Source organism: Schistocerca nitens, chromosome 1 (assembly GCF_023898315.1).
Source record: "Schistocerca nitens isolate TAMUIC-IGC-003100 chromosome 1, iqSchNite1.1, whole genome shotgun sequence".
Taxonomy (NCBI): domain Eukaryota; kingdom Metazoa; phylum Arthropoda; class Insecta; order Orthoptera; family Acrididae; genus Schistocerca; species Schistocerca nitens.
Window position 1 is genome coordinate 172,362,217 of NC_064614.1, and position 27,180 is coordinate 172,389,396.

The 27,180-nt window shown below is 40.1% G+C and overlaps 1 protein-coding gene across 1 annotated transcript in view; it reads left to right on the top strand.

The window, feature by feature from the left end:
* LOC126244783 (serine/threonine-protein phosphatase 6 regulatory ankyrin repeat subunit B-like) overlaps positions 1 to 27,180 on the top strand; it is a 285,876-nt gene that overhangs the window by 229,795 nt on the left and 28,901 nt on the right. Inside the window, exons 12-13 of the mRNA XM_049948266.1 lie at positions 15,299 to 15,418; positions 20,166 to 20,273. Of these exons, the coding sequence (XP_049804223.1) occupies positions 15,299 to 15,418; positions 20,166 to 20,273 (228 nt within the window). The remainder of the gene's footprint in view (positions 1 to 15,298; positions 15,419 to 20,165; positions 20,274 to 27,180) is intronic.

The window sequence follows — 27,180 nt, forward strand, 5'->3', positions numbered from 1 at the left end:
TAAATGTTAATTTCTCATTAGTATTCTGCTCTACTTTCTTTATCTTCTCATCGCAATCTTTAACTGGCACCTGAACCTTCTTATTTAATTCTGAGAGATTAGAGCTGTCCACCTTAATCTCCTTTTTAATTTCTTTCTTCAGTTCATCCTTCAAGTTAACCATGTCAGTTCTAATGCTGTCAGTTTTCTTTTTCCACCCTGCTAATGTCTTTTTTCATGTCTTCTTTCGTACACATACTACTCACAATTTGCCTCAACATCGCTTCCAGTTTTCCGTCTACCATAAACTGTTGCCCTCGCTGACTTTCGCTACTGGCTTCATCCCCCTTAAACTTAATGATTTCATCCACTTCAGTATTGTTTTTGTCCATTTTGCTCACATCACCATACCATATAGATGACGTTTTTATCATTCCATCTATAATAGGACTTAATTCCCATCATTCAAAGTTACATTCATGTCTGATTTATAGCCACTATTGTTTACAGAACCAGTTCCATTTAGTTCTTTCTGTTCATTTAAAAACTTAACCTCTACAGGTTTGTTCTTAGTCACACTGTCTTGTTCTCTAAAGCCACTCATTATGTATCACTTAATATAAAATGGCTTTTGCTATGAAATTATCTCATTCTTATTCACTCTTCCTCTTCTTCTTCTGCTGCTGCTGCTGTGGTTGTCATCTCGATTCGTCATCAGCACAGCTGCTGCAGGTACAAGTTGTAATTTTCTCGGGGAGACATCTTGTTTATCCCAGTTGGCTGTGCTGATTGGCTGCTCCTACACTCAGTGGCTGCTTCCATAGAACCTGCTCACTGATTGGCTGCTGTCCTAATGTGGCTTGAAATCCAAGTGGTGATTGGATGTTGCATCTCCTTCAAATCATTGCACTGTAAACTGCTCTTGGGTTCACTGGTTCAAACTTTGTGAGTCCTAGTTTACTGTGCCCTCATACAATATTCATCACCCCCAAGGCACCATATGTTACGTTTGCCTGCTACATTTCTTTGTTGATGATCCTCAATGTCGACATACTGCATTGCGATACTGGCTGAAAAATGGAGGGTAGAAGTAGATGATGTAGCCAACAGGTGCACAGTTGCATTTCATAGTTCTTTACTTTCACTGTTCACAACCCCTCTCCCAATATTACACAGTTATATGGCCAGTTAATTATTGACAAATTTTGATAAGCCTCATTAATAGTTTGCAGGCATATGTCAGCATACTGCTACAATAGTTTACTGCTGAACACCTGTGAGCAGTAAAACCTAACCACACAGTTCACAGTCTTTCAAATAAATTGAACAGACACTGTCATTCTTTTAACACAAGGCCTATTTGTGATACATTTATTTCACAGTTAAGTTGAAGCTTTGTTGTTTTAACCAACACGATTTCTTCTCTGAAAATCGACCATGGACTGACTGTCTCAGGATGAAAAAGTGGCCCTTAAATATCATCACAATAATAGGTACCGAAACTACACATTGTTCAATGTTTAATTTACAGAAATTAAAATAAAAACATACCTCATTCAATTAACTGAATACATAAAAAAAAATTCCTTCTTTTTAACAGTTTCTCCTACCATGAGGGTTATGCTGAATTATTTGTTTGATCATGAAATTAACAGGTATAGTTATGCAAACAATACTTTTGACAAAACCAGTAATTACTTTGGAATTAATTAAGGTTTGTCTTTACTAACACGTTTTCAAATAGAGCCAAATAAATACTTAAAGAATGCCAGTGTTCCATCTTCCAAATGTTTATAATTAGAACAGAATTTATATTTGCTTATAACTCAACCATAGAATTTAAATTACACTGATTTCACCCTATAACAAAAGATACTAACAAGGAATAGTCAAAATGAATTAGAAAATCAATTACATACATAAAACTAAGCACAAAATTAGATCTGGTGCTATATTCTTTAAAACTGAGGGCCAACCTTTCTCTTTTATGAACATGCAGATTATACTCACAAATGTTAATAGTAATTAGCCAAGAATAAAAAAAATGAATTTTAAGGAGTCAGATGGCAAAACAAGAGAGGAATTAAAAAGATCCCAGCTTGCTTCATCACAAGGCCATTGTCGAACTTAGACAACACACACACACACACACACACACACACACACACACACACACACACACACACACATGACGATGACGACAGTCTCTGGTAGCTGAAATGAGATTGTGAGCAACAGCGCATAATGGGAGAGGCAACTGTCTGGGAGTAAGGAGGAAGATGGGCCACAGAGGGGGAGGGATGGCAGGGTAGTGGAGGGGGACAGTAAAGTGCTGGTGCAGCTGTGGGAGTGTGAACAGGGATGAGGTGGAGAGAGGGTCGGGCAGCTAGGTGCAGTCGGGAGGTTAGATGAGGGTGGGGGAGATTAGCAGAAAAGGAGCGAAGTAAAAAGACTGAGTGCACTGGTGGAATAGAGAACTGTGTAGTGCTGGAAGGGGAACAGGGAAGAGTCTAGATGGATAAGGACAATGACTAATGAAGACTGAGGCCAGGAATGTTATGGGAATGTAGGATATAATGCAGGGAGAGTTATCACATGTGCAATTCAGAAGAGCTAAGTAGAATATTTTGCATTTTGTTAAAGTTTAAATGATCAATTAATTTTGGATAATTTTTTTATAATGGAAGAAGACAAACAAGTGTGATATAACAATTATGGGTCCACAAACATCAAAATAAACCAGTGGATTGACATTGAGAAAAAATGCATTATCAGTATTAGAAAATATTAAAAGGGCAAAAGATGTATCATGTTGTATGATTCATTACAGCTGTATTCACATCTACTACTCTCCAGACTCACTCATGTGTCGTCATCTTATAGCATCCACCAGCAAAAGACCCCCAAAACATCCTCTCCATGCTCTCAGTGAGACCCATGACCAGCTGCTCTAATCAGAGTCCATATACTGACAACCACATTTCATTACAAACAGCCATTTATGCTTAATATTTTAGCACTCACTATTCAAGACCCTTACTTTATTTACTCCTGCCATTTCCACACTGTATTACTCAAATGATATATTTTATAATACTACTATCCAACTCTTCATACAATAAACATGTAATCAGATCTCATCATAACCACCAATGTAGAATTCTAACTGTTTCTCAGCAGATGATTTGTATTGGCACATAGCATTAATATTTATGTTAATATTTATGTTTTTTGTTTAAAACAAACTTAGTTTATGCTGATGTTGATGTATGTATTATTTTTCAAGTCTCATACATTCACAGTTGTTATTTTAATAGCATTGGCAATATATTACAGTGAAATTTCAGGACTGGCACTGCCATCCGGAAAGTAGGAGTTGTAGATCTTGCACCAATAGGTGGCGAGAGCTACATATCTGATGAGTCAGCATGCGGAGTGGCATTCAACTGGGAGGATGTGTTGTGTGTCCACAGTGATTTCCGTAATTCTCTGTGTTTGGTGTGTAGCAATTTTATGATGGATTTGCGAACAGAACAGTGTGTGTGTATCAAATTCTATGTGAATCTCGGGAAAAGAGCTACAGAGACCTTGCAATGATTCAACAAGTGTTTGGGGGACAGAGCATGACCCAGAGATAAAGCAACAATCATCCCAGTGAAAGAGCCCGGGCTCTCCAAGACCCAAAAAAGTGAGACCGGTGAAGAGCAAAGTCAAGAGCATGACCATCATTTTCTTTGATATCAGGGGAATTGTGCACAAAGAATTCATTCCACCCAACCAAACATTGAATTCCATATACTACTGTGACGTTTTGCGATGGTTCCGTGAAAATTTGTGGCGACAACGGCCCGAACTTTGTCATCAAGGGAACTGGCTGTGCATCATGACAACACGCCCTGTCATACATCCTTGCTCACCAGGACCTTTATGGCAAAAAAACAACATGGCGGTTTTACCCCACCCACTGTACTCACCAGATTTGGCACTTTTCGACTCCACTCAGTTCCCAAAACTGAAACTCAAGTTGAAAGGCTGTTGGTTTGACACTCTAGAGAGGTTTAAAGAAGCATCACTGGTGGTGATAAACACCCTCAAAGAACAGTACTTCCAGAAAACGTTTGACCAGTGGCAGAAGCACTGGGACTGGTGTGTACATGTGGATCAGAACTACTTCAACTGTGTCCAAAGGTAAGGTTTTCAACAGATGGCAGCACCAGTCCTGAAAATTTTTGATAGCACCTCGTATGCTGATAATCCAAAACATTATGACTATTGACCACCTCAATCACGGATGCTGCCTGGTGGTGTTGTGAACACGTGATGTGGTAACAAAAGTATATAAATGGAGCAGGCATGGGCAGTGGATCACCCTAGTGAGGATATAGGATGCAAATTGGAAAATCCATGGAGATAAGTGACTGTGACAAATGCAGATTATTGTTACACAGTGCCTGTGAATGATATCTCAAAAACAGTGAAGCTGGTCATATGTTCATGTGCTACTGTCCTGAGCACCTACGGAAAGAGAGAGAAGGACAGTGAAGATATCACTAGGCACTGACTGGTTATCCATGATTCTTCACAGAACGTGGGGTTTGGAAACTTGTAAAGTAGGATAGGTGGTGATCTGTGGCATCTCTGCCAAATGAGCAAAATACTGGTGCACACAAAAGTGTTTTGGAGCACACCATTCATCGTACATTGTTGAACATGGAGCTCCGCAGCAGATCACCCCCCGATGTGTTCACGTGTTGTGACTCAGTTACATCAATTGTGATTGCAGTGGGCACATGACAATCAGGATTCGACTGTAGATCAGTGGAAATGTGTCGGCTCTTCGGGTGAATGAGATCTTTGCTACACTAGGTCAATGGTTGTCTCCACAAATACCATCATCGAGTTGAACAATGGCTTGAAATGAGCAATGCACCACAGAAGCAGACAGATGGGAGCAGTATTATGCTATGGGAGTCATTATGCTCCACTTACATGGGACTTATGGTAGTAATCAGAGAAATGCTGACAGCTGTGAACCACTTGCAGCCCTCCATGCTTGACGTCTTGCCCGATGGCGAAATCATCTTTCACAAGTATAACTGTTCAGGTCTTGGAGCCAGAACCATACTGCAGTGCTTTGAGGAGCTGTATAATGAACTCATGTTGATGCCTCAAAGACAAAATTTACCTGATGGAAATCCTGTGGAACCCACCTGGTTTCCTATTGGGTGCCATCACTGCATACACAAATCAGTGGCCCATTATTTATGCAAATTGCATGACCTGTGTGTAGATAGCTAAAGTCAGATACATCCCCAAACCTACCAACAGACTGTCAGATCCCTGATACACAGAAGCAGTGATATATTTCATTCCAAAGATGTGCAAACAATCTATTAAGCAGGTGGTCTTAATGTTTTGGCTCATCAGCATATGGGACAGAACTGTACCTATAACACAGGGGGATCTATCAGTTCCTACTACCAGTGGCGGGCAAGGGGTGCTTGCTGTCAAGTGTGGTGCTTGCTTGTGGTAATTTTTCAAAGCCTGAAAGCTTGCTGACATCAAGGTGATCATCCAAAATACACCTTGTAGTCAAAGCTGGTTTATTCGGTAAGAGATTTTAGCTACATTTGCAGTGAAGTGGTCATAATAGTTGACCTTACACAGAATTCTTATAGATATTTTACTTTCATGGGTGGCTGCATGCAGTCTGATCACTGTGAAATAATTTTTCATTTGTCCAAGTGCATTATGCTGGATAGTGTGAACCCCAAATATGTGAAGGATGGTTACCTGAAAGAAAACTTGTGCAGGTTGCATTTGAGTCCTTTTGTCACCAGACTCCGCAAAAAGAGTTTGAGGTTGTGAAGGTGGCCCTGTGGAGTCTCACCTGAACCAAGATATCTTCATGACGTGCAGCACAGCTTGGAATGGCTTGAAGTAATTGGTCCATAAAATGTGTAACCAAGATCTTGTTGTGGTAAGCAACACACTTGATAATACCGTGTAGTAATTGATGTACAAAATGATGGAAAATGGTAGGGGCTGGTGAGATTCCAAAACTGACTGTAATAGTAGAGGCCATATAGTGTCTTGAGCATGAGGGAAGGCAGGTGATGATGTGTCTCAGGGAATTTGAAAATATTCCTCTGGGAGCTTGATTTTGCTGAATAAGGTGCCACAGTCTAATTTTGCAAAATGTCCTTCTCGGTTCCACTTCAGCTTGTACATGTATCATCTCATAAAATGTAATGAACTTCTAAGGATTGGAGTAAGGAAGGCAAATTGTTGACTTCAATTTATTGGGAGAGAAAGAACACTTGTGCAACCCATTCTTAACTGCTTGAGATTCTGGGATCTCTACTAGGTCAGCTTAATTTAAGACATCGAAGCAACTTAGAAGCATGGTGCTAGATTTACTACCAGTAGATTCAGTTAACATGCGAGTCTTATGGAAATGCTTTGTGAACTTGAATGGGAGTCCTTGGAAGGAAGATGATGTTCTTTTTGTGAAACGCTTTTGACAAAGATTCAAGACAGGTATTTGCATCAGACTGCAGAATTACTACTGTCACCATTGTACATTTCATGTAGTGCCTGCAAAGACTAGATGAGAGAAATTGGGGCTTGTACTTAGACATATGAACAGTTGTTTTTCTCTTCCTCCATTTGTGGGTGGAATAGGGAAGGAAATGACTAGTAGTGGCACATGATACCCTTGGGCATACACCATATGGTGGCTTGTGGAGTATGTAGATGAAAGTCATCATTAATCCTCATTGTACCGGTGGGCTTGGATATTGTTACCAGTGTAAAGGCCCACTGACAATGCGGTATAGCCAGTAACACATTTTCATTAATGAGTCTGTCTAGTTCTGTTTTGAGGGCATCCTTTAGAGCCAGTGGCACCAGATGAATTTGAAGAAACACAGGGCAGCCATGGTCTTAAGAGTGATTTGAGGTACGAAATCAGTTGTATTCCCTAAACCAGGTACGAACATTTGAACATATCTAACTCACAAAGCCTTTATGGAGGTGCAATGTCCTTCTATGACATGACATGACAAATAGATAACAGATATGAGGTGGTTTGTTTTGGTTCTGCATAGCAGCTTGTCTGTGTGCCACAGTACTGCTACAGGCCTGTAGGCAGCTCTGGTTTTTATCGGAAGGCTGGGTAGGCATGGAACCTGTGAAAGACTGCTGCAGGTTGCACACCTGGGGCTGTCAAACTTGCTGAGATCTGAATGTGACATCATGCAGGCTGTTGTGCTCAGCACAATGGGTAGCCAGGATTGTACACACCTGCACATGTACAGCATAAACCACAAAACGTACAACAGAGTTTGATACACCAACTTTGAGAGCTCAGCAAGACATTTCTTGTGATAGATGGATTGACTGTGTGCATTAGATTTCCTGTGCGCATTAATGTATCTAATTTGTTATTGAATTAAGAAAGAATTTTTAATGAACTCTATCTTTAATAGCAGACTTACTAAATGAGCTACAGCAAAGTTTGACATATCATATGAAGGCCCTCATGGAGACAATTCCGAGAGCTATTTACATATTTATATGTACTTAATTAGCCAATGAGAGATGACTGAGTCAAATGTTTAATTAAAGTCAGTATAAGTAATTGTACAAGACAGCTACACAGTCAACATGGCAGTGTACAGTGGATAAAGTAAGCACACATCATAAACAACATCTGCATTATAAGTTTTCTGTGTTTAATTGCCAATTTTAATTAATTAGAATTTTCCATAGTTTTGCCCATAATGTGCTATTAAATATACATACATTTGGATAGCAGCAATGTAAAAAAGCAGGTGATTTGCTACAAGACTTATGTGCCATTTGTGTATATATTGTAAATGTTTGATGCACAGTTAACAAAAAATAAACATTGTTGTCATGATATGAAATGTGTAATCACTTTAATTAACATTATTGGTGTACAACTTAACCAAAAATGTATTGTAATATATTATTTTAACCAGCATTTTAGTGTGTACTTCTGTCACCTCTAGCTCTAATGAGCATGTATAAATCAAAAGCTATATTTCGGACTGGTGAAATCTCCTACTAGCTGAATGACGTAAATTCATGGAATTTATGGAGTTCAGTTCACTTATACGGTCACATGAACTGAGAATAATTACGTCAAGCATCAATTGGATATGTGTCCTCACGAGTAGAGCCAGTCAGAATGAAGAATAATTTCGTAATGAGTTGGACTCTGACTGTTCAGTATGAACCCCGAAATATCTTGTGTATGTTGACTAATAAATTTGTTCAGTGTCAGTTGCACTTATGTTCTTGCAAGTAGCCCTGGTTTGGTCTCAGAGCACTGTCCTCTGGTGAAATAGTTTTGCAGTGTAATTGGATTTTATCAAAATTTATAGTCAGTCTCTAAATTCTATATGGGGCCTCAAATCACTTATAAATCTAATTAACACAAGAATTAGGTTCCAAGAGTCTGCTGTTTATTTTGTGGGGGAGTGAATAAGAAGAGACTATTTTGAACTTTCAAGTCATTGTTGGGAAACATTATTTACATGTTGCACCTGTTGTTGAATGTAACAGACATTTTATTCTGATTATGTGTATCAGGTGAAATTAATTTAATTTTTTTGTTAATAAAGCAACCACTGTGACCACAAAATCTACTATGCAGAGACAAATCAAAGGCTTCAACCAATGGTAACGTGCATGTAATATTATCATACTGTTGCACTTCAAATTACGTGGCATGTACTGTTTCATGAACTGTAAATCCAAAATTATGGAAAGAGTCTACCCCTGAAACATTGTCCACTTTGGAGTCAGTAACCACAAAGATATGTACTAGATGAGTGACTTCATTGTAAATGAGTAAGACTGAAAGTTTTCCTAACAAGTGCACATTATATAGTCCATAGGCCCAAAGATTAGTCTTGACTGCTTGCAAGGGCAGCTACCCTAAACTTAAGTAAGTAACTGGTTTAGCATGCAAATAGAAGCACTGTTGTCAATGGGTACTTTCAGTGAGTATTTGCTTATGAAGTACATTTGCTGGGCTGCATTCTCAGAAGTTTGCATTTCTGTAGTTTTATCACTCACTGGGTTCCCTTGCATGGGCTGGGGCACATTTGCAGTGGATCTGCTAAAACATACATGCTTTAAGAGTTCCCTTTTGTATTCGTGGTACATTGCAAGCCTATGAGAGCACATAATGCATGTGTGCTGAAGGAAGCCAGGAAATGGTGCAGGCACTGACGTGGCCCATCACTGCTGGTGTAGTTGTTGACAGGGTTGTTGGCTTGTGGAGAAAGTGAGGGCTCTGCCAGAGGTGGCACTGTGTCCACATAACTGGTGTCAGAGAACTCATTGCTGCAATGTCTTCTTCCATTGTAAGAAAAATCTGGCTATGTAGGGTGTTTCATAGGCTTGAGTTACTCACATTACTTCCAACAGAAAATGATCCATTTTCCTCACTGTATGGTTTCTTGCTTTTGAATTGGGAGTAAGACACACTATAATGTCCCTGATTGGAAAGTCACCTAGATCTGCACACACAAACATTCAAAATTGCAATTCTGCAAGCTGTAAAATACAACTGCAATTGTTGGTGGCTATGCATCCCACACTTCACATTGTGGAAAAGCCATAAACACAGGTAGCATGGAAGACATACCTGTTGCATTTGCTAACACTTGCTGTCTGTAATATTGCTGCCATCAGCTCTTGATAGCTCCAAATAGTTTGTGTTAGTAGCTGTTGTAGCTGCTCCGTGGCTGAAGACCCACACTCATGCCGAGTCACAAAATGCTCAAAGTCCAATTTGCATGTGTCAAAAATCACTTCTGTAAATACAATCTACCCACAAAACTAACAGGGACTTGCTCTGGTTAATACAACAAATTGTGATCCATTACAGAATGTTCCCCAAAGCAGTGCTATCTTTAAGCAAGAAGTTTCCAGAGTATCAGAGTCCAACAAGTTACTAGTACAGCCAGTAGAGTCTGAAAAAGAGCCAACACCTGTAAACCAAGTCCTGAGTGAGAACCAATCTATTAAATTTACTGGCATGCAATTCCATTGTGAAAACCCTGCTATAGGATCACATCTGTCTAAGACTGTATCTGGGCTGGCTCATATGCAGGATTCTGGAAGGTGTGGCCATATCAGATGGCACTCCTGGTGGCAAACACCATCTAGCTAGTGGTGCCACAGCAGTCAACAGTAATTCTGCATCAGCTACTTGGTGACCATACTGAGGTCAGGTGGCCCAATATATCATCATGAAGCTACCACTGCAGCATTTGGACATGTAATAGTAATTTATGCTCTTCAGAAACAATGCAAAGTGTTTGACGAAATTAGCTAAATCAGGAGAAGTAAAGCTGTGAGAACGGGGCGTGAGTCATGCTTGGGTACCTCAGATGGTAGAGCACTTGCCCGCGAAAGCCAAAGGTCCTGAGTTCGAGTCTCAGTCCGGCACACAGTTTTAATCTGCCAGGAAGTTTCATATCAGTGCGCACTCTGCTGCAGAGTGAAAATCTCATTCTGGAAACATCCCCTAGGCTGTGGCTAAGCCATGTCTCTGCAGTATCCTTTCTTTCAGGAGTGCTAGTTCTGCAAGGTTCGCAGGAGAGCTTCTGTTAAGTTTGGAAGGTAGGAGACGAGGTACTGGCAGAAGTAAAGCTGTGAGGACAGGGCATGAGTCGTGCTTTGGTAGCTCAGATGGTAGAGCACTTGCCCGCGAAAGGCAAAGGTCCCGAGTTCGAGTCTCGGTCCGGCACACTGTTTTATTCTGCCAGGAAGTTTCAGCTAAATCAGGAGTTACGAAATGTGAGGATCTTATATCTGAAGGTATGAAAGTATTGGACAGTGCATTCTCTCAGTTCAGGTTGCAGAATGTGTGGACCAGGGGTGGCAGGATAATCATAAAGACAGCTATGCAAAAGCACTCTATGAGCAATGACATAGAATTTATAAGCCTAAGCTGTGAGAGCCCAAAAAGATATTTGTAAAGAAACATTTTATTTTGTAGTAGTTTCTTTGAAAATAGTTTCCAAATACCATCATTTGTTTGTGTAGGATTACTTTTAGTGCTAGCTATAATTCTTTGTTCAGTTTTCATATTTTCTACACCAATATAGTCATTATTTCACTATTACTTCATATTCTCACAGAGTTTTGATTCAGATGATTAATTTACTGCCAAATTATAATTTTATTCATTAGTAACATAACCTTAAATATTCTGTTTCTCGACTGCTCTTACTGTTTCCTTTTACATTATTATTATATTTTTGTTTTAGTATAATCTGTTACTTTAACTGTTTCCTTGTACATTATTATTTTCAGCATAATCACTTTTTTATTGCAATTTGTCATACTGCCATAAACTGCTAATCTTGCTGCCATGTTCTACTGATCTCCAGAAAATTTAAGGAGCTTCAACATTCACACTGTGTGTCAGTCAAGCTTACCTGACCTTCGAAATTCCTCTTCCGTTGACCTCTTTCTCCCATTTACAACCTGCCTGTTTACAGTTCCCTACGCCCTGCCCCCCTCAATTCTGCAAGGTGCTGAGCTATGACTGACTCTGGGACAGCCATTCTCTTTACGTGCTGGTTGATAGTGGAAACAACCCGTGATAGCTGTACACTACAGCTTGTTATCACAAAAGTGCAGCCCTTACCAGCCCACCTGTTGGAGTTGCACTGCATGTTTCAGGAACTCACCTTTCATGTCATACTCCTGTCAGAAACATGGCTGAACCAAGTATCCAGTCCAATTCCATGAGCCTCGGTGGTTAAATTTTTCTGAGACATGACAGATGTAACAGATGATGGGGTGGAGTGGCAGCATATATAAGTAAAAGTTTGCTCCCCAAGGCAGTGCTCAAATCTAAACATGAGGACAAACAGCCCAAATACTTGTCATTGAAATTAAACTGCTCAACAGACAGTGTCTCATATGTGTAGTACACAATATGTCTAAAGCTGGACAGCTCCCTAGCTTTGACTCTGCACTATCAAGTGCTGCTCCTTCGTATGAACATGTAATTGGAACTGAAAATATCAACATATATCTTCTAAACAACAGCTTTACACTCTCTTACATTCCTGCTCAAACCTTACTCTGATTCCGCTTGAGCCCACTCACTGTGCAGCAAACACCCATATGTTGATTGCTGTATTTGCAACCAGGAATCTGACTAGTATAATTTGCATTGATCAGATTTCTGCACCTGGTTTGTCTGCTCATGATGTAATATTCATGACATACTCATTGCAATGGTCAAATAACAAACCACGAGTTGGACTTTTAGGGATTTTAAGCTCATGAATATGTCTGAGCTTACAGCTGACACTCATGATATTTCTTTGCATACAACAGCAGGAAATAACTTTGACATAAATAATGTATATCTACATTCAATAAGAGACTCAGTAATTTATATGATAAACATGCCCCTCTAAAATTAGTAAGAGGAATGAGAAAATCTGCACCATGTCTTACAGACCAGCTCAAACTCCTTATGAATATCATAGATGCAGCACACAGGACATGACAGAAATGGCACCTGACATCTCACCTACAAGCAACTACACACCTGAGATAGTCAATCTGTGAGGACTGCAATGCTCAGGTATGGTCACTCTCGAACTGAGGACTTCCACAAACCTGCTGTCCCATGGAAAAATCTGCAAGGCCTATGAATAAGCAAGGCCAAATCTGCGACTATTGAAGATCTAAATGAATATTGCACCACACCAATATCTTTACTTGACCATCACACAAGGATGCAAACTGTTGATTCCCTTGATGTATAAGTGGTTGGTACAAATGAAAACTTTCCTGTAGCTGGTAAGCCCTAACACAGTCAGGACGTCAATTGCCCAAATTCATTTGTGAGATGCAGGACATGATAATGTTACAGTGCAAATGATGAATTTTCTCTGTGATATCCTACTGCCCAAAATAACAGTCATTTTTAACCTTCAGTGCAGATGCACATTTAATTTGAGCTCCAGTGGGAATCTAAAATATTAACGAGCATGGAGGACATGGACAGTAACTGCAGATAGGTGGCACTGGGTAGGGAGGTGAGTCACCCAAGAAGCATACCAAGATAGTCTGATCATTTGAGATAAACACTGTGTCTGGATGGCATAGTGGTTAATGCAACTGCCTAGTAAGTCCAATAAGCCAGTCTGGCACACAATTTCATTCATTGCCACTGATTCCATGCAAAACCCTGATGCAGCTGATATTGTCAGTTCCTTCCCTTCCCGTTCCTTCCCTTTTCTTCCCCTCCTCATTCAATTACATAATTGCTAATTATTTAACATCAAATAAGCTTTTAGATGAATACCAGTATGGTTTCCAGCAAAATCACTACACAACAGCTGCTCTTATCAAAGTGACTGATGAACTGAAATGAGCTATGTGCTTTTTGGATTTCAGCAAAGCTTTTGAAGCTGTTGACTTGGACATTCTACCTGCTATCTCGTAAGTCAGAATTTTTCTGCAGGTGCTGTACAGAAGATTCTACTCATACATTACATCTCACCAATAGCGTATATTGATTGGAACAAAAAGATTGCAATGGAGGGATGTAGTACCAGGGGTCTACAAGGAACAGAAGGATCAGTATTTAGCCCATTAATCTTCTCATTATAATATATTATGTAAATGATGTGTCAACTATTTTCTCCCACTACAAATATTGCCTATAAGCTGATGACCTTCAGTTATATTTAAGTGCAAGTCCAACAGATCTGTTCACAGACATCCAATGTGTAAATTCTGATTTACTTGTCCTATCAGAATGTGCGAAGAATGTTGGTTTGAAACTCAAAGCATGTAAAATGCAAGCAATCTTAGTCACTCACAGCGGACTTATGGCCCCTCAGATCAGAGAATCCCTTCCTCTGTTAATCCTAAATAGCACAGAAATAACATTTTCTTCTTCTTGGGGATAATTCTGGACCATCACTTATACCGGTCTGAACAAATGACTTCAGTCTGTAAGAAGGTGTCAGTGTCACTTCCCTCATTATAGAAATATAAAAAAAGTATTTCCTTTTGAGCTTATAAAGAAATGCCGATTCCCAATACTTGACTATGGTGATACTATTCTCTAATGACTCTTGTATGAAAGCTCATGCAGTCTGGAAGTGGTAATGAATGCTTGTATACAATACATATGTGATGTGTGCTTTTTCAGCCATATCACTCTACTAACAGTTATCATGGCTGAATGCCAATAAGCGTAGAGACTATCATACTCTGTGTTTTCTCAACCATTGCACCCCCTCTTTCGTCTTCAACTCTTACACTACTATCTGAACAGCATAGCAGAAATATTTGTTCTCAACAAAGTAAAATCCTCTCTGTATCATCACATAACGCTGACATGTTCTCTAAACCATTTTCTGTGTTATGAACACAGCTTTGTAACAATCTTCATCAACATATCAGAGAAATTAAATTCCTTCCTAACTTTAAAAGACAGCTAATTGTCCACCTTCAGTCACAATAGCTGTCTGTCCGATAGTCTACATAGCTCACTCTTGTCAGTGTGCTCGCTGTCAACTTTTCCCTACCCCTTAACAGCAGAGCTCTCTGTTTATATCCTTTTCTTCCCTAACAGCCACTGTCACAATCATAACAATCTTCTTCTCTTTCTTTATCCCTTCCACTTCTGGTAGTAGTAAACATGGCTTCAAATGTGCTAATCTAAGCTATATCATTATAAATCCCATTTATGTTACTATTATTATTATTATTATTTTTGTTATTATTGTTATTGTAAATGTTTTTTATTACTTTTGGTACATGTTGTTTCTGGTCAAATGCAAGAGAGTGCCTTAAGACCCTAATCTGGCCAGGCTAAATAAGCAATCAATAAATAAATGTAATAATCTGTAATAATCGGTATTGGAATCTAAGGTGGTAAAAAAAAGGTAATTTTGAACATACTACTACTTGTAAAGTTCATTACCACTACTGGATTGTTACTGTTGTAAGCTTTACTGTTTATGGATTGATATTTATGTTCCATGTATTGACTCATTCCACATCCAAGCAACTTCCCCAGACATGTAGGTATGCAGAACAAGTATGCCATAAATAAAATAAAACAATTAGGTAGTGGTTTAGGTGTGTCAGACCCTGTACAGTTTCTACTCTTTCTTTATTATTTGGTAAAAAGTTTCAAGAGAGAAAGAGAGAGACAGACAGAGAGAGAGAGAGAGAGAAATTCATTATCACTCAAGACCCAAGAAAATTGTATATATTTATTGTTTCATTGCAGGTACCACCTCAAGTCATAGCATTTGCTAAAGAACAGATTGAACAGGGTATGAGACTAGACATCATGGATCATCAGGGCAGGACACCTCTTCATTATGCTGCACTGACTGGAAATCACAGAGTACAATATTTTAATTTTTCACTAATTCTATTCATTTATTGGCTTGATCATAGAGTATAACATGGTTTAAAGAACTTAATGTTTAATTATGCTATCATTTTAATATTTAGATACATTAAATATATCATGCAATTACTGAACATAATTTGAAATGATGAAGAGAAACTGGAGAACACAAATATTTGTTACTGGGATTTTGAATTTTTATTGGCTATTTTCTGTGTGGTAAAAGATTTTGCATAACAGAACACCCATCTGTTTGGTGGGAATCTTGTGTAATAGATGTGGCTGCATAAAATGTAAGTAATGGATTCATCTTGCCACAATGAATGGATTGGGCAATGTGTTACCTCTCAAACAGCATTTTAGATGTGTAGAACACAGGGTATCTGCCCAAGAATGTATAATATGAAGGGAAAGGGGAGGATGTATTTAGTGTGCTGAAACACAATGATTGTTAATGTATATCACAATTTTGTGCTTGCACACTTTCTATGAAACACAAATAAAGGTAGAAAGAATATATGTTTATAGAAATTGCCATCTACAGAATACAATAACCTCATCATTTGGAGGACTATAAAAGGTGATAATCACTGCTACATAAAGAGTTTACTGTGTCACATCAGTGATATTTAGTTTAGGATTGTGTATTTACAATTTTAATTGGCAGCAAGTGTAAGGGAAATCAGTATCATGAAAAGACAGGTCATATTTGCTGGGTTCTGTCTTTATTAATACATAACCAATACTGAATGAAACTATCACAAAACATAAACCACTACAACTTCCAAATATTCATTTGTAATGCTCAGAAATTCGAGGGAAAAGTTAATTAAAAACCAGAAGATAACAAATTATACAGTTCTTTATGATGATGGGGAAGCAACTGGAAAATATACATTATCATTGAGTAACATCAACCTACATCCCTGCAGGTAGTGCTATGTTATAATATGAAACTGTCTGATGATATGTCACCAAGACACTGAATGAAACATGTTAGGTTAGACTGAACTTACTACAGTTCAAGTTTCTGATACTGTTTTCTTGATCCCACACCCAGTTGATCTGATTTACTTAGTGGCATGAAACAACATTAATCTTAGCCCACTGTTGCCCACACCAAAATTGGGTTTACGGTACAGTTTCTATCTGTGTCATTCTAGTAAAGTCAGCCAGTGCCCTTAAATAGTTGTAGGAAATCCTTTACTAGGTCTTGATCACACACAGTTTCTGAGAAATTAATGGTCCCAAATGTTCTGTGTCATTTGGACTCTAGTGCTTCACATAGGATGATTAAACAGGGTGTGGTTTCATCTCCCACACCACATAGTCTGGACTTGGGGGCTTCTTGCTCTATACCGACTATATGCAGGTGTTTCCTGAAGTTCCCTTTGTCAGTCATTAGTCCTGAGTTTAATCTGCTTCCTATTCAAACTCATGATTGCAGAAATTTTATTAAAATGTGGTTCTGGCATATTAACCTGCCTTGTTTTTGTTTTGGGATTTTAGTCCAATATTCTATGTGCTGCCTCCTGATCCAGCTACAAAATTTTAGTTTTAACACAATCTTAGTGAAGGATAAGACAATTCCTAGTCCAACAAATGGAGTCTGCTCCTGTGAGGGCTGGCCAGCCTATCAATTTGTTCATTACCACTAATTCCTGAGTGATAAGAAATGCACAGCGAATTTACCCAGTTGCTTTCCCCTAGCCTCACAAGGGATTCATGGCATTCTGCAACACCTCTGCCTAAAATACTATGGCCAGTTTCCTTAGAGATATTGTGCTCTTTATTCTAGGCTGCAGTCCAACACACTAGTCCCAGTATCTCCACCTGTATTCAGTCCAACAGTGTTTGTCTCTAACAGTATTTGTCGCCAGAATGGTAGTGTTCTTCATTCTTCTGCTGTTCCTTACTTCGGATTGTTACACTGAAAGCTGGAAGCTGTTGTATAATCAGCTGTCATTTTCCCAACCATTCCTAAGTTTACCACATTCATTATATTAGTGCAGGATGCTGGATATCCTAAAGGTTTCCCATTTTTAGACTGTATGCCCCTGATGTTGCCTCCCCTACATCCCAAAGATGTAATGGGGGTATGTCTAGTATGGTCTTCATCCAAGTAGTGTGTATGCTCCTAATTCCACTTATTACAACTGCAGAATCGCAGGTTCTTCGTCGACTTTCAAGGGCAGTGTAGTCGATGGAGACTGCAGAAGAATAGCCTCCCACAAGGAAGTGTTTTGGCTCAAATTCTGTTTAATATATACACAAACAACCAACCTATAGCCCCAAACACCAGGAGCATCTTATATGCTGACAACCTCACTCTAGCCACCCAGAGCACAGATTTTTAATCAGTGGAGAACAACCTCACAAATGCCCTTGAAGATTTATCCAGATACTACTACAACACAACCCAGCTTAAACCAAACCCTTCAAAGACCCAAGCGTGTGCTTTTCATTTGAGAAACGAGGAAGCCACTCGCAAGTTGAAAATAGTATGGTCGGGGGTCAAACTGGAACACTACAAGACTCCAAAATACCTAGGAGTGACACTTGACAGATCTTCAAAGCACATTCTGCCACCATTCTAATGATACTTGCAAATTTGGGAAGTATTACTATGACTAAATCAAGTGCATATCTTTGGTAAAAACAACCTCTAGTTCATAATGCTTTCATGAATTCATCCTACGGTCAAGCTCTGGTGGTGTTGATCACCATTTTCTCATTCATTATGGTGTCTTCTGCATTTTATCAGCTCAGCATTCTCTTAATCCACCTGCATTTAGTGCCATGCTCTTCTGCAGCTCTAACCATGAATTTGAAAGTTGTATTGCCAAAAGGGCGCCTCAGTATTCAGGAAGCTGCAGACAGCAATTTTCTGAAAGTGTAAAACTTTTCTCACCTCACAAGAGGTTGGTGAAGTGCTATTTCAAATGATTTGTCTGTTTGATATGCTTTTTGGTTTTCATGCAAGGGAACCTCAGTTAACCCTCTTTCTCAAATGTACACATTAACAAGTTTTTCTAATGTCTTTAAAGAAAAGGAGGGCAGGCTGATTAATCTCATATCCTTGGTTTTGGTATGATCACTTCTCCCTGGCTTCAGAATAAAAGCAACCTTCTTAGTCTTCCAAGCATTAGTCTGCCCCATTAGCTGAATGGTCAGCACGTTGGAATGCCATGCACAGGGACCCAGGTTCGATTCCCGGCTGGGGTGGGAGATTTTCTCCCCTCAGGCATTTGGTGTTGTGCTGTCCTCATCATCATTTCATCCTCATTGTTGCCATGCAAGTTGCCCAATGTGGCGTCGCACTTAATAAGATTTGCACTTGTCGGCCGAACTTCCTGCTTGGGACCTCCGAGCCACTGATGCCATACGATCATTTCCATTTTCTTTCCAAGCATTAGAAATAATTTCTGCTGCTAAACTGACGCTAAACAGTCTATGTATGATTCTGATTAATACCTCTCCTGATTGGTGCAATAGAACCAGAAAAATTCCGTCTGAGCCTGGTGACTTGAATAGCTGAAATATTTACACTTCCCACTGGATTTTCTTGAAATTGTTACATTCTCTGACAGATTCACAGTTCTCCTGATGGTTATTTGTAAAGCAGTACTTCACAGGCACTTGGTCTGTGTCATACGTCAGTGTGCATTGAGGGAAGTAAGTCTGGAGGAACACATGCAGCATCTCATGTACTGACCTTGTATACCCACCACCCTACTTACTTAGTATGCCCATAGAATTGGTTGGGAGTTTGTGTTTGGCAAGGGCCTCCCAAAATTTTACCCATTGTCCTTTCTTCTTGCAAAGTTGAATACTCTTTTTTATCTGCTTCCTTTGCTTTTTCAGATTATTGTTCCACCTAGATACATGCCTGATGGTGCACTTTTTGGTAATTGGGTAATTTTCTAAGTATGAAATCTTGATGGCATACATCATGTCATCTTCCATTTCCTCTAAATCTACGAGATTTCTTATCGAAGTTTTGACTTCAGATGAACATGAGTTTACATTTTTCCTATGTGAGTTCCACTCTGTTGTTTAAGGGTCCTTATAGGCCAAGGTATACTTAACACCCATTTCAACCCCAAACGTAATAGACTTGTTATCTGATGAGGATGACCCCATCGGCACATGACACTGTTTGTCACAACTACCCATAAAGATGGCTCCAAAAGTTATTTGAGTTACTTCTTCCCTTCTTCTGTTCCTGAAGATGGTTTTCCTGCCCTTATTCGAGATCTCTAAATAGCTCTCCAATAGATATTCAAGTAGCTGTTCACTTCTGCAGTTGGTTTTGCTGTTTGCCCACATCAGGCTGTGAGCATTGGCATCACAACCAATCAGCAGTTGTTTATCAGCTGCAAAAAGCATTCTACCAGACACTTCCTAGGAAGAAGGAGAATATGCTAACAAGGGAGATAAGCTGAGGCCAATACAAATTCCCTTGTGCTCCCTTCCTCATGCAGTTTCATCCTGGTGGTCACTAAGTCCTAGGAACAGACGTTCATGATTGGCATATATGAATACCATTCTTGACATAAATGTATCACTTTTTATAAAGCATAAGTCATGGGTTATCCATTATAGAATATGTTACAGAGATTTTGATGTAAGATATTATTTTTTAAGAACAGTGTACGAAGTTGATACAAGTTACATAAAGTTGATATACTTAATCAAAATGTTTCCTTGTGGTTCAAATACCTGTGTGATTGTTTGACAGGTTATGAAACTCCTCATCAGTTTGGGAGCCAATGTAAATGCTTTAGATGTCTATGGTAAGACTCCCATTGTCATGCCAGCCATACATTCACTTAAGGACTGTAGGTTGGTAAGTGGCTGACTTATCTATTATACTTTATCTGTTTTCTACGTGTGTAGTCCATAATTATTTCAATATTTTTACCAAGTTAATTTTTGTTTTATTTTATTCATCCCCCATCCCTCTCATCCAGTTCATTTAGACACAGCCTTTACCTGTAAATGTGCTCTATCTCCTGTCATTCACTGAGAGTGAACTTGCATTGCATTCGGGAAACTAGTTGGAAGTGGGCATGTATTTTGATTCTTGTGATACAGTGTTAATCTGCAGTGCTGCTTTCATGAATATACAATATCTAGCTATTCACATGTTATGTCCCTTGTAGGAGTATTAATTTTTATCCAGTCTGAAAACTGCCAAATGTTGTTCACTGCTAGGCAGCACTGTCTGAAGTGATGAATTCTGTAGACTTGTCACTAGCTGTTACAAATTGCCACAGCTTGCAGAGTAGACACCGAGTCAGAGACAGGCACAATGAAAAAACTACTAAACATTTAAACATTGAGCCAAAAGGCCTTCTTTGTCCACACACACACAGACTCTCTCTCTCTCTCTCTCTCTCTCTCACACACACACATACACACACACACACACACATGTCCACTGTCTCTGGCTGCTGTGGTTTGACTGTGGACTGGAACTGCATCTGATGTGAGCTGCAATCCAGGATGGACAACAGTGGGGGATAGGAAGAGGTATGGAGCATGGAGAAGGAGGGATGGCAGGGAAGAGGAGGGGGGAAAAGGTTGTGCTGCCTGTGAGAGTGAGAGCATGTAGGGAGATCGTGGGGACAGGATGGGCCGATGGGGCTACTAGGTGCAGAGTAAGGGCACTCTGCTTGGGGGTGGGGGTGGGAGAGAAGCAAGGAAGGGACAGGGGAGAGGAAATAAGTAAAGAAGGTGAGAAGACCAGGAGGTACGCTGGCAGAATTAAGGTATATATGGTGCTGGAGTGGGAACAAGGAAGGGGATAGGTAGATGGATGGCTGATACTAGCAAAGGTTGAGGACAGAGGTTTGTGGGAATGAAAGATATGCTGAAAGGAGAGTTCCCACTTGCACAGTTCAGAAAAGGTAGTGATGCTAGGAAAAATTCAGGTGTTGCAGGCTGTGGAGCTGTTACTGAAGTCAAGCACATCATATTGGGTAACATGCTTCAGTGACTGGGTGGTCCAGTTGTCACTGGGTCACAGTCTGGCAGTTACCATTCATGTTGACAAACATCCTGTTAGGTGTCATGCCCACATAGAATGGAGCACAGTGGTTGCAGCTTAGTTTGTGTATCATATGGCTTCTTTCACAGGTAGCCTGGCCTTTGATGGATAGGAGATGAATGAGACAGGGATGGAGTAGGTGATGATTGGAGTATGTGTGGAACAGCTCTTGAAGTAGAGATGGAAAAGGTTATTGCATAGATTTGGTGGGTGGCGGAATTCCACTGTGGGAGTGGTAGTGAGGATAGTGGTTATGATATTTCTCATTTCAAGGAATGACAAGAGGTAGCTGAAAACCTAACAGACAATATAATTCAGTTGCTCCAATCCTGGATGGCTCTGAGTCACAGGAGAAGAGCTCCTTTGTGGCTGAACAGTGTGTATGCAGGAGGCAGTAGGGGCTTGGAACAGCAGAGTGTGGGAGATTTGTTTCTAAAAGATGTCTTGAGATTAATTTTGGTCTGTGAAAACCTCAGTGCGATTCTTTGCATATTTGGAGAGGGACAGCTTGTCACTGCAGATGCACTGACAACTGGTACCTATGCTTTTTGGAAGAGACCATTCAAAGATAAGCGAAATTAGAGCTCATACTGAGGCATTCAGACAGTTGTTTTACCCTCACATGATCCACAAGTGGAACAGAGGGGGGGGGGGGGGGGGTAAATATGGCTTTGGCACTAATTGTTCCCTCCGCCACACACCGCTTGGTGGCTAGCAGAGTATATAAGTAGACGTAGATGTAGACTTCTTGGTTTGGAATGGGTGTCAGATGTCGAAGTGGAGGTATTGTTGGTGCTGTTGGTAGGTTTGATGTGCATGATGGTATAATGTAGCTGCCATTGAGATGGGGTTCAGCATCGAGGAAGGTGGCTTGTTGGGTTGAGGAAGACCAGGTGAAGAAACTGGAAAAGAAGACATTGCAGTTCTGGAAGAATGTGAATAGGATTCTCTCACCCTCAGTACAGATCACAAAGATGTTATCAATGAATCTGAACCAAGCAAGTGGTTTATGATTCTGGATGGTTAGAAAGGATTCCTCTAGATGTCTCATGAACATGTTTGGATAGGATGGTGCCATGCAGGTGGCCATTGCTGTACGATGTATCAGTTTGTAGATAAGGCCTTCAAAGGAGAGGTAATTGAGGATAAGGTTATAGTTGGTTAAGGTGACCAGGAAGGAGCTTGTAGGTTTGTAGTCAGTTGGGCACTGTGAAAGGTAGTGTTTAATAGCAGCAATGCCATGTGCAAAGTGTAGAGGTAAGGTGGCATCAACAGTGATGAGCTGGGTATGGTATGGTAAAAGAACAGGAACTGTGGAGAATCGGCATAGGTAGGTAGGAAGGTAGACTATGGGTAATAAGTTGAAGGTATTTTTTCATGAGAGCAGAATTTCTCTCAGTGAGGGTACAGTAACCACTCCCAATGGGGTGTCCTGGGTGGTTGGGCTTATGGACTTTAAGAAGTATATAGGAGGTAGGAATGTGGTAGTGGTAGGGTTGAGCACAGAAGGAGACAGAGAGGGGAGGGATTGGAATGGGCCCAAGGATTTGAGGTGGGTCTGGAGATCCTTCCGGATTTCTGGAATATGGTCACAGTTGCAGGGCATGTAGATGGATGTATCTGACAGCTGACCGTGTCCCTCTGCCAAATAATTCCTGCAGTTCATAATAACAGTGATAGAAACCTTGTTGGCAAGTAGGATTATAAGGTCGGGATTAGTTTTTAGGTAAGCAATTGTGCCTCTTCCTGCAGATGTAAGGTTGGTTTCCATGTTGAGGGATTTCAGGAATGACAATGAGGCAAACCTCATGGTTAGGAATTCTTGGAAAGTTCACAGGGGGTATTCTGTGGGTAGTTGGGGGTGAATCATAGTAGGATGGAGGAGTGAACTGAGTCAGGCAGGGTTCAGTATTGGTTTTGGATTGAGTCTGATGCATAGGGTTTGTAGTGAAAAAGTGTTTCCATTGTATGTACTGGGAGAAGGAGAGAAGGGGTTTAGCAAGTGTAGCATGGTTAAATTTAGGAGTGGGCAAAAGGTAAGGCCTTTGGAAAGGTCTGATACTTCCGTTGGACTGAAGCTTTAGGAAGACAGGTTCATGACTGTGTTTTGGGTCTGTTTGGGTCCTAGATTTTATGTGGTGGTTAAAGAGAGTTTCTGAGGTTGAGGTAAATGTATTAAGTCTATAAGACATGGTTTGATGGCTATGAGAGGATGTGGGGAGAGGCTTGGAGGCTCTTGTATAGGTGGTGAATAGCAGTTGTCCAAGGTGGCTGTAGGAGATGAACAGGTTGTAAAGATTTTTGAGGTGGAATTGAGCATGCTGCTAAGTTTCAATCTGGAAGTTGAAACTGGGGTGCTGGAGTTTTGAATTTCAGAGCAGCAGAATTTTGCAGATGGAGAGGAACTATGGGGAAGGGGTTTAGGCCAAATTTATATGGTTTTGCAGGACTGAATTGGCAAGAACTATGGTCTGATTGAATTTGAGCAGATAGAGGTCATTGTGGAAGCAGTATTTGCAGCTGGAGATACATAATGTGATGGTCAGGCCATCTGTGGAGGATTCCATGAGGTAGGCACTAATGCAGGAACAGTGTTTGGGACTGAGTTCTGACTAAGGACCAACACCTTCAGCCTGTCACCCATTTAAGACCCTATATGAAAGACACCAACAGTTTCCTCCATTAGCTATCCACAGTTACTGTTCCTTATCACCTGGTATCCTCCTTGTCATTGTTGATGCCACCCACCACACTACCATCCCCAATGGGCTTGCTGCTATTGAACAGTAACTTTTCCAAAGCTCAACTGGGTACAAACCGACAACTTCCTTCCTTGTCATCATGTCCAATTATATCCTCACTCATAAAGCATCACCTAAAAACAAACCCATGGTACAGCAATTGTCACCTTTGTGGCACATTATATGCCAATCTGTTCATGGACCATCTAGAGGAATCCTTCCTAACCACCCAGAATCCCAAACCCCTCACTTGATTCAGATTCATTGATGATGTCTTCATGATCTGAACTGAGGGTGAACACCTTCTTTCCCATTCACTTCACCTGGTCCTCCTCAATATGATAAGCCATCTTCCCCAATGTTGACCTCAATATTGATGATGGATAGATAAGTACCACCACCCATGTCAAACGTATCTACCACTAACAATAGCTCCACTTTAACAGCTGCCACCCATTTCGTATGAAGAAGTCCCTTTCATACAGCCTAGGCACCAGTGGTCGTCACATCTGTGGTCCCTCTCCAAATATGTCAAGGGTCCCACTGCGGTTTTCACAGATCAAAATTATCCTCAAAACATTGTTCAGAAACAAATCTCCTGTGCTTTGTCTCTCCAGTTCCTACCACCTCCTACATACCTACTGTCCAGCCACAAAACAGCACTTCTCACATGACTCAGTTCCATCCAGGATTGGAGCAACTGAATTACATTGTCTGCCAGGGTTTTGACTACCTATTGTCATGCCCTGGAATGAGAAATATCCAAACCACTATCCTTCCCATCCCTCCTACAATGGTATTCTGCCAACCACTGAACCTGCACAATGTCCTTGTCCATCCCTACTCCAAGACCTGACCCATACACCCACTGACTGCCATCTGCTCCAGTCATGTCACTGTCATATCCTATCCCATCAAAGGCTGGGTTACCCATGAATGCAACCACATGATCTACAAACAAAGCAACAGCAGCTGTGCTGCTTTCTATGTGGGCATGACACCTAACAAGCTGTCTCTCAGCAAGAATGGCCATTGGCAGACTGTGGCCCAGAGACAGCTGGACCACCCAGTTGCTGAACATGGTGCGTAAGAGGGTGTCTTCACTTCAGTGACTGATTCACAGTGTGCAACACCTGGGCCCTTCCTGCCAAAACCACCCTTTCCAAATTGGGCTGGTGGGAACTCTCCCTTCAGCATATCCTTCATTCTTGCAACCCCCTCCCCTCCCCCCTCTCAACCTTTGCAGGTCCCAGTCCTCCACCTATCTATCCCTTGCCCTGCTCCAGCCCCTGAAATATACTTGCATTCATTCTGCAAGTGCACCTACTAGTCTGTTCCCCTTCTCTACCTTTCTCCTCTCACCTCTCCCCTTCCCCAACCCCCAGCACAACCTCACAACTCTGCACCTAACAGCGCTATCCTATCCTATCCTCCCCTCCTCTCTGCCCCCCAAGCCTCCTGCTTACCTCCACCACCTATCCCAGATTGCTGCTCATATCAGATGTAGTTCTAGTCCACAGTCGGCCACAACAGCCAGATACTATGGCTGTGTGTGTAAGAGTTGTACTTGTGTGAATGTGTGTGTTCTTACTATTTCTGAAAAAGGCCTTTTGGTTGAAAGGTTATAAATGTTTAGTATAGCTGCCATCATGAAAATAGGCACCTCAAGGTCATCTCACGACTTTACAGCATTGCCAGTTGTGATAATTTCAGATGTTAGTAAAAATTCTGAAAAAAAGATACATCTTTATTTTTAGTCTAGAGTATGATAGAGTACTTTCCAAAAGAAAATTCTTACCAGCTGCTATGAAGGAAATTAAAAGCTAATTTTACAAGAAATTTTGAAGAAAGTAATCCTTGATTTCAACATGTTGAAAATACAGAACCACTAACATATTTAGATGGAAAAAAATTTATGAACATGCTAAAAGTTCATACACATGCATAATACATGTTTCGTCATGAAACCATAAAAGTATTCCAAGATAAAAAATAAAATACTGTAAAGGTATGAAACTTTTCTGCCTATGTAACAAAAAATGGTGTTGCTGATGAATTTATGTCATCTTGGACCTTTAGAAACTTCTACTGAGAAAATTGTTAAGAAAACTATAAAATTAATTTTCCTAACATCTGAAACATCATTATTGTATTGTGTGACTCATGAATACATTTTATTTATGAGAAATTCCACGTGTGACACCATGGAAGTACTTGTCTGCCACTGCCAGTATTTCTGTTTTGATGGCTCATGTCAATATGACTGATAATATTACCTACATCCTGAAAATATTTTATTTGCACTGCTTACTGACATTTTGTCACTTCACCATCACCTAAATTGTCAATATATGCTATATAAAAGAAACTGTAGGCATTTGCAGGCCATTATTTCCATTGAAGTCCACCAAAATACATGTGTCCATATGGTTTTATGTAATCCAGATTTTATCAAAGTTTATTACAATAAGTGCTTTGTACACAAAACTTTATTCTCCCTGTTACAATGTCTCTGCAGTCCATTAAAAATTTTCATTCATCATTACACTACCTAAACCTAAAATCAAATTAGTAGGGAAGATAAGCAACAGAGATCTTTGAGCAAGAATAGTTAATTTTTTCATGGTGATCTCCCTGTATTTTTCTAGCCATCAGATACTCTCTTCCGTCATAGTATTGAAGTACAGTTGTCTGCACTAATTTCTTGTCAAAATCATCAAATTCCATAGATTTCAATTTTCATTTATATGGAGAACCAAAATATGTGCTCGCATCTACAGATTCTACTCATGTTACTGCACTGTTAATGTTCAATACAGTCAATTCAGAGCTAATAAGGTTTTGTTGTTTTTCTTGTCTTTTATGGATTTGTGTTGAATTTAAATTATTTGTGGCTTCTTAGATTGTTTTTATATGTCTTTTTTCCCTTTACACATCCAAAATGGAGTATCACTACATGTGGG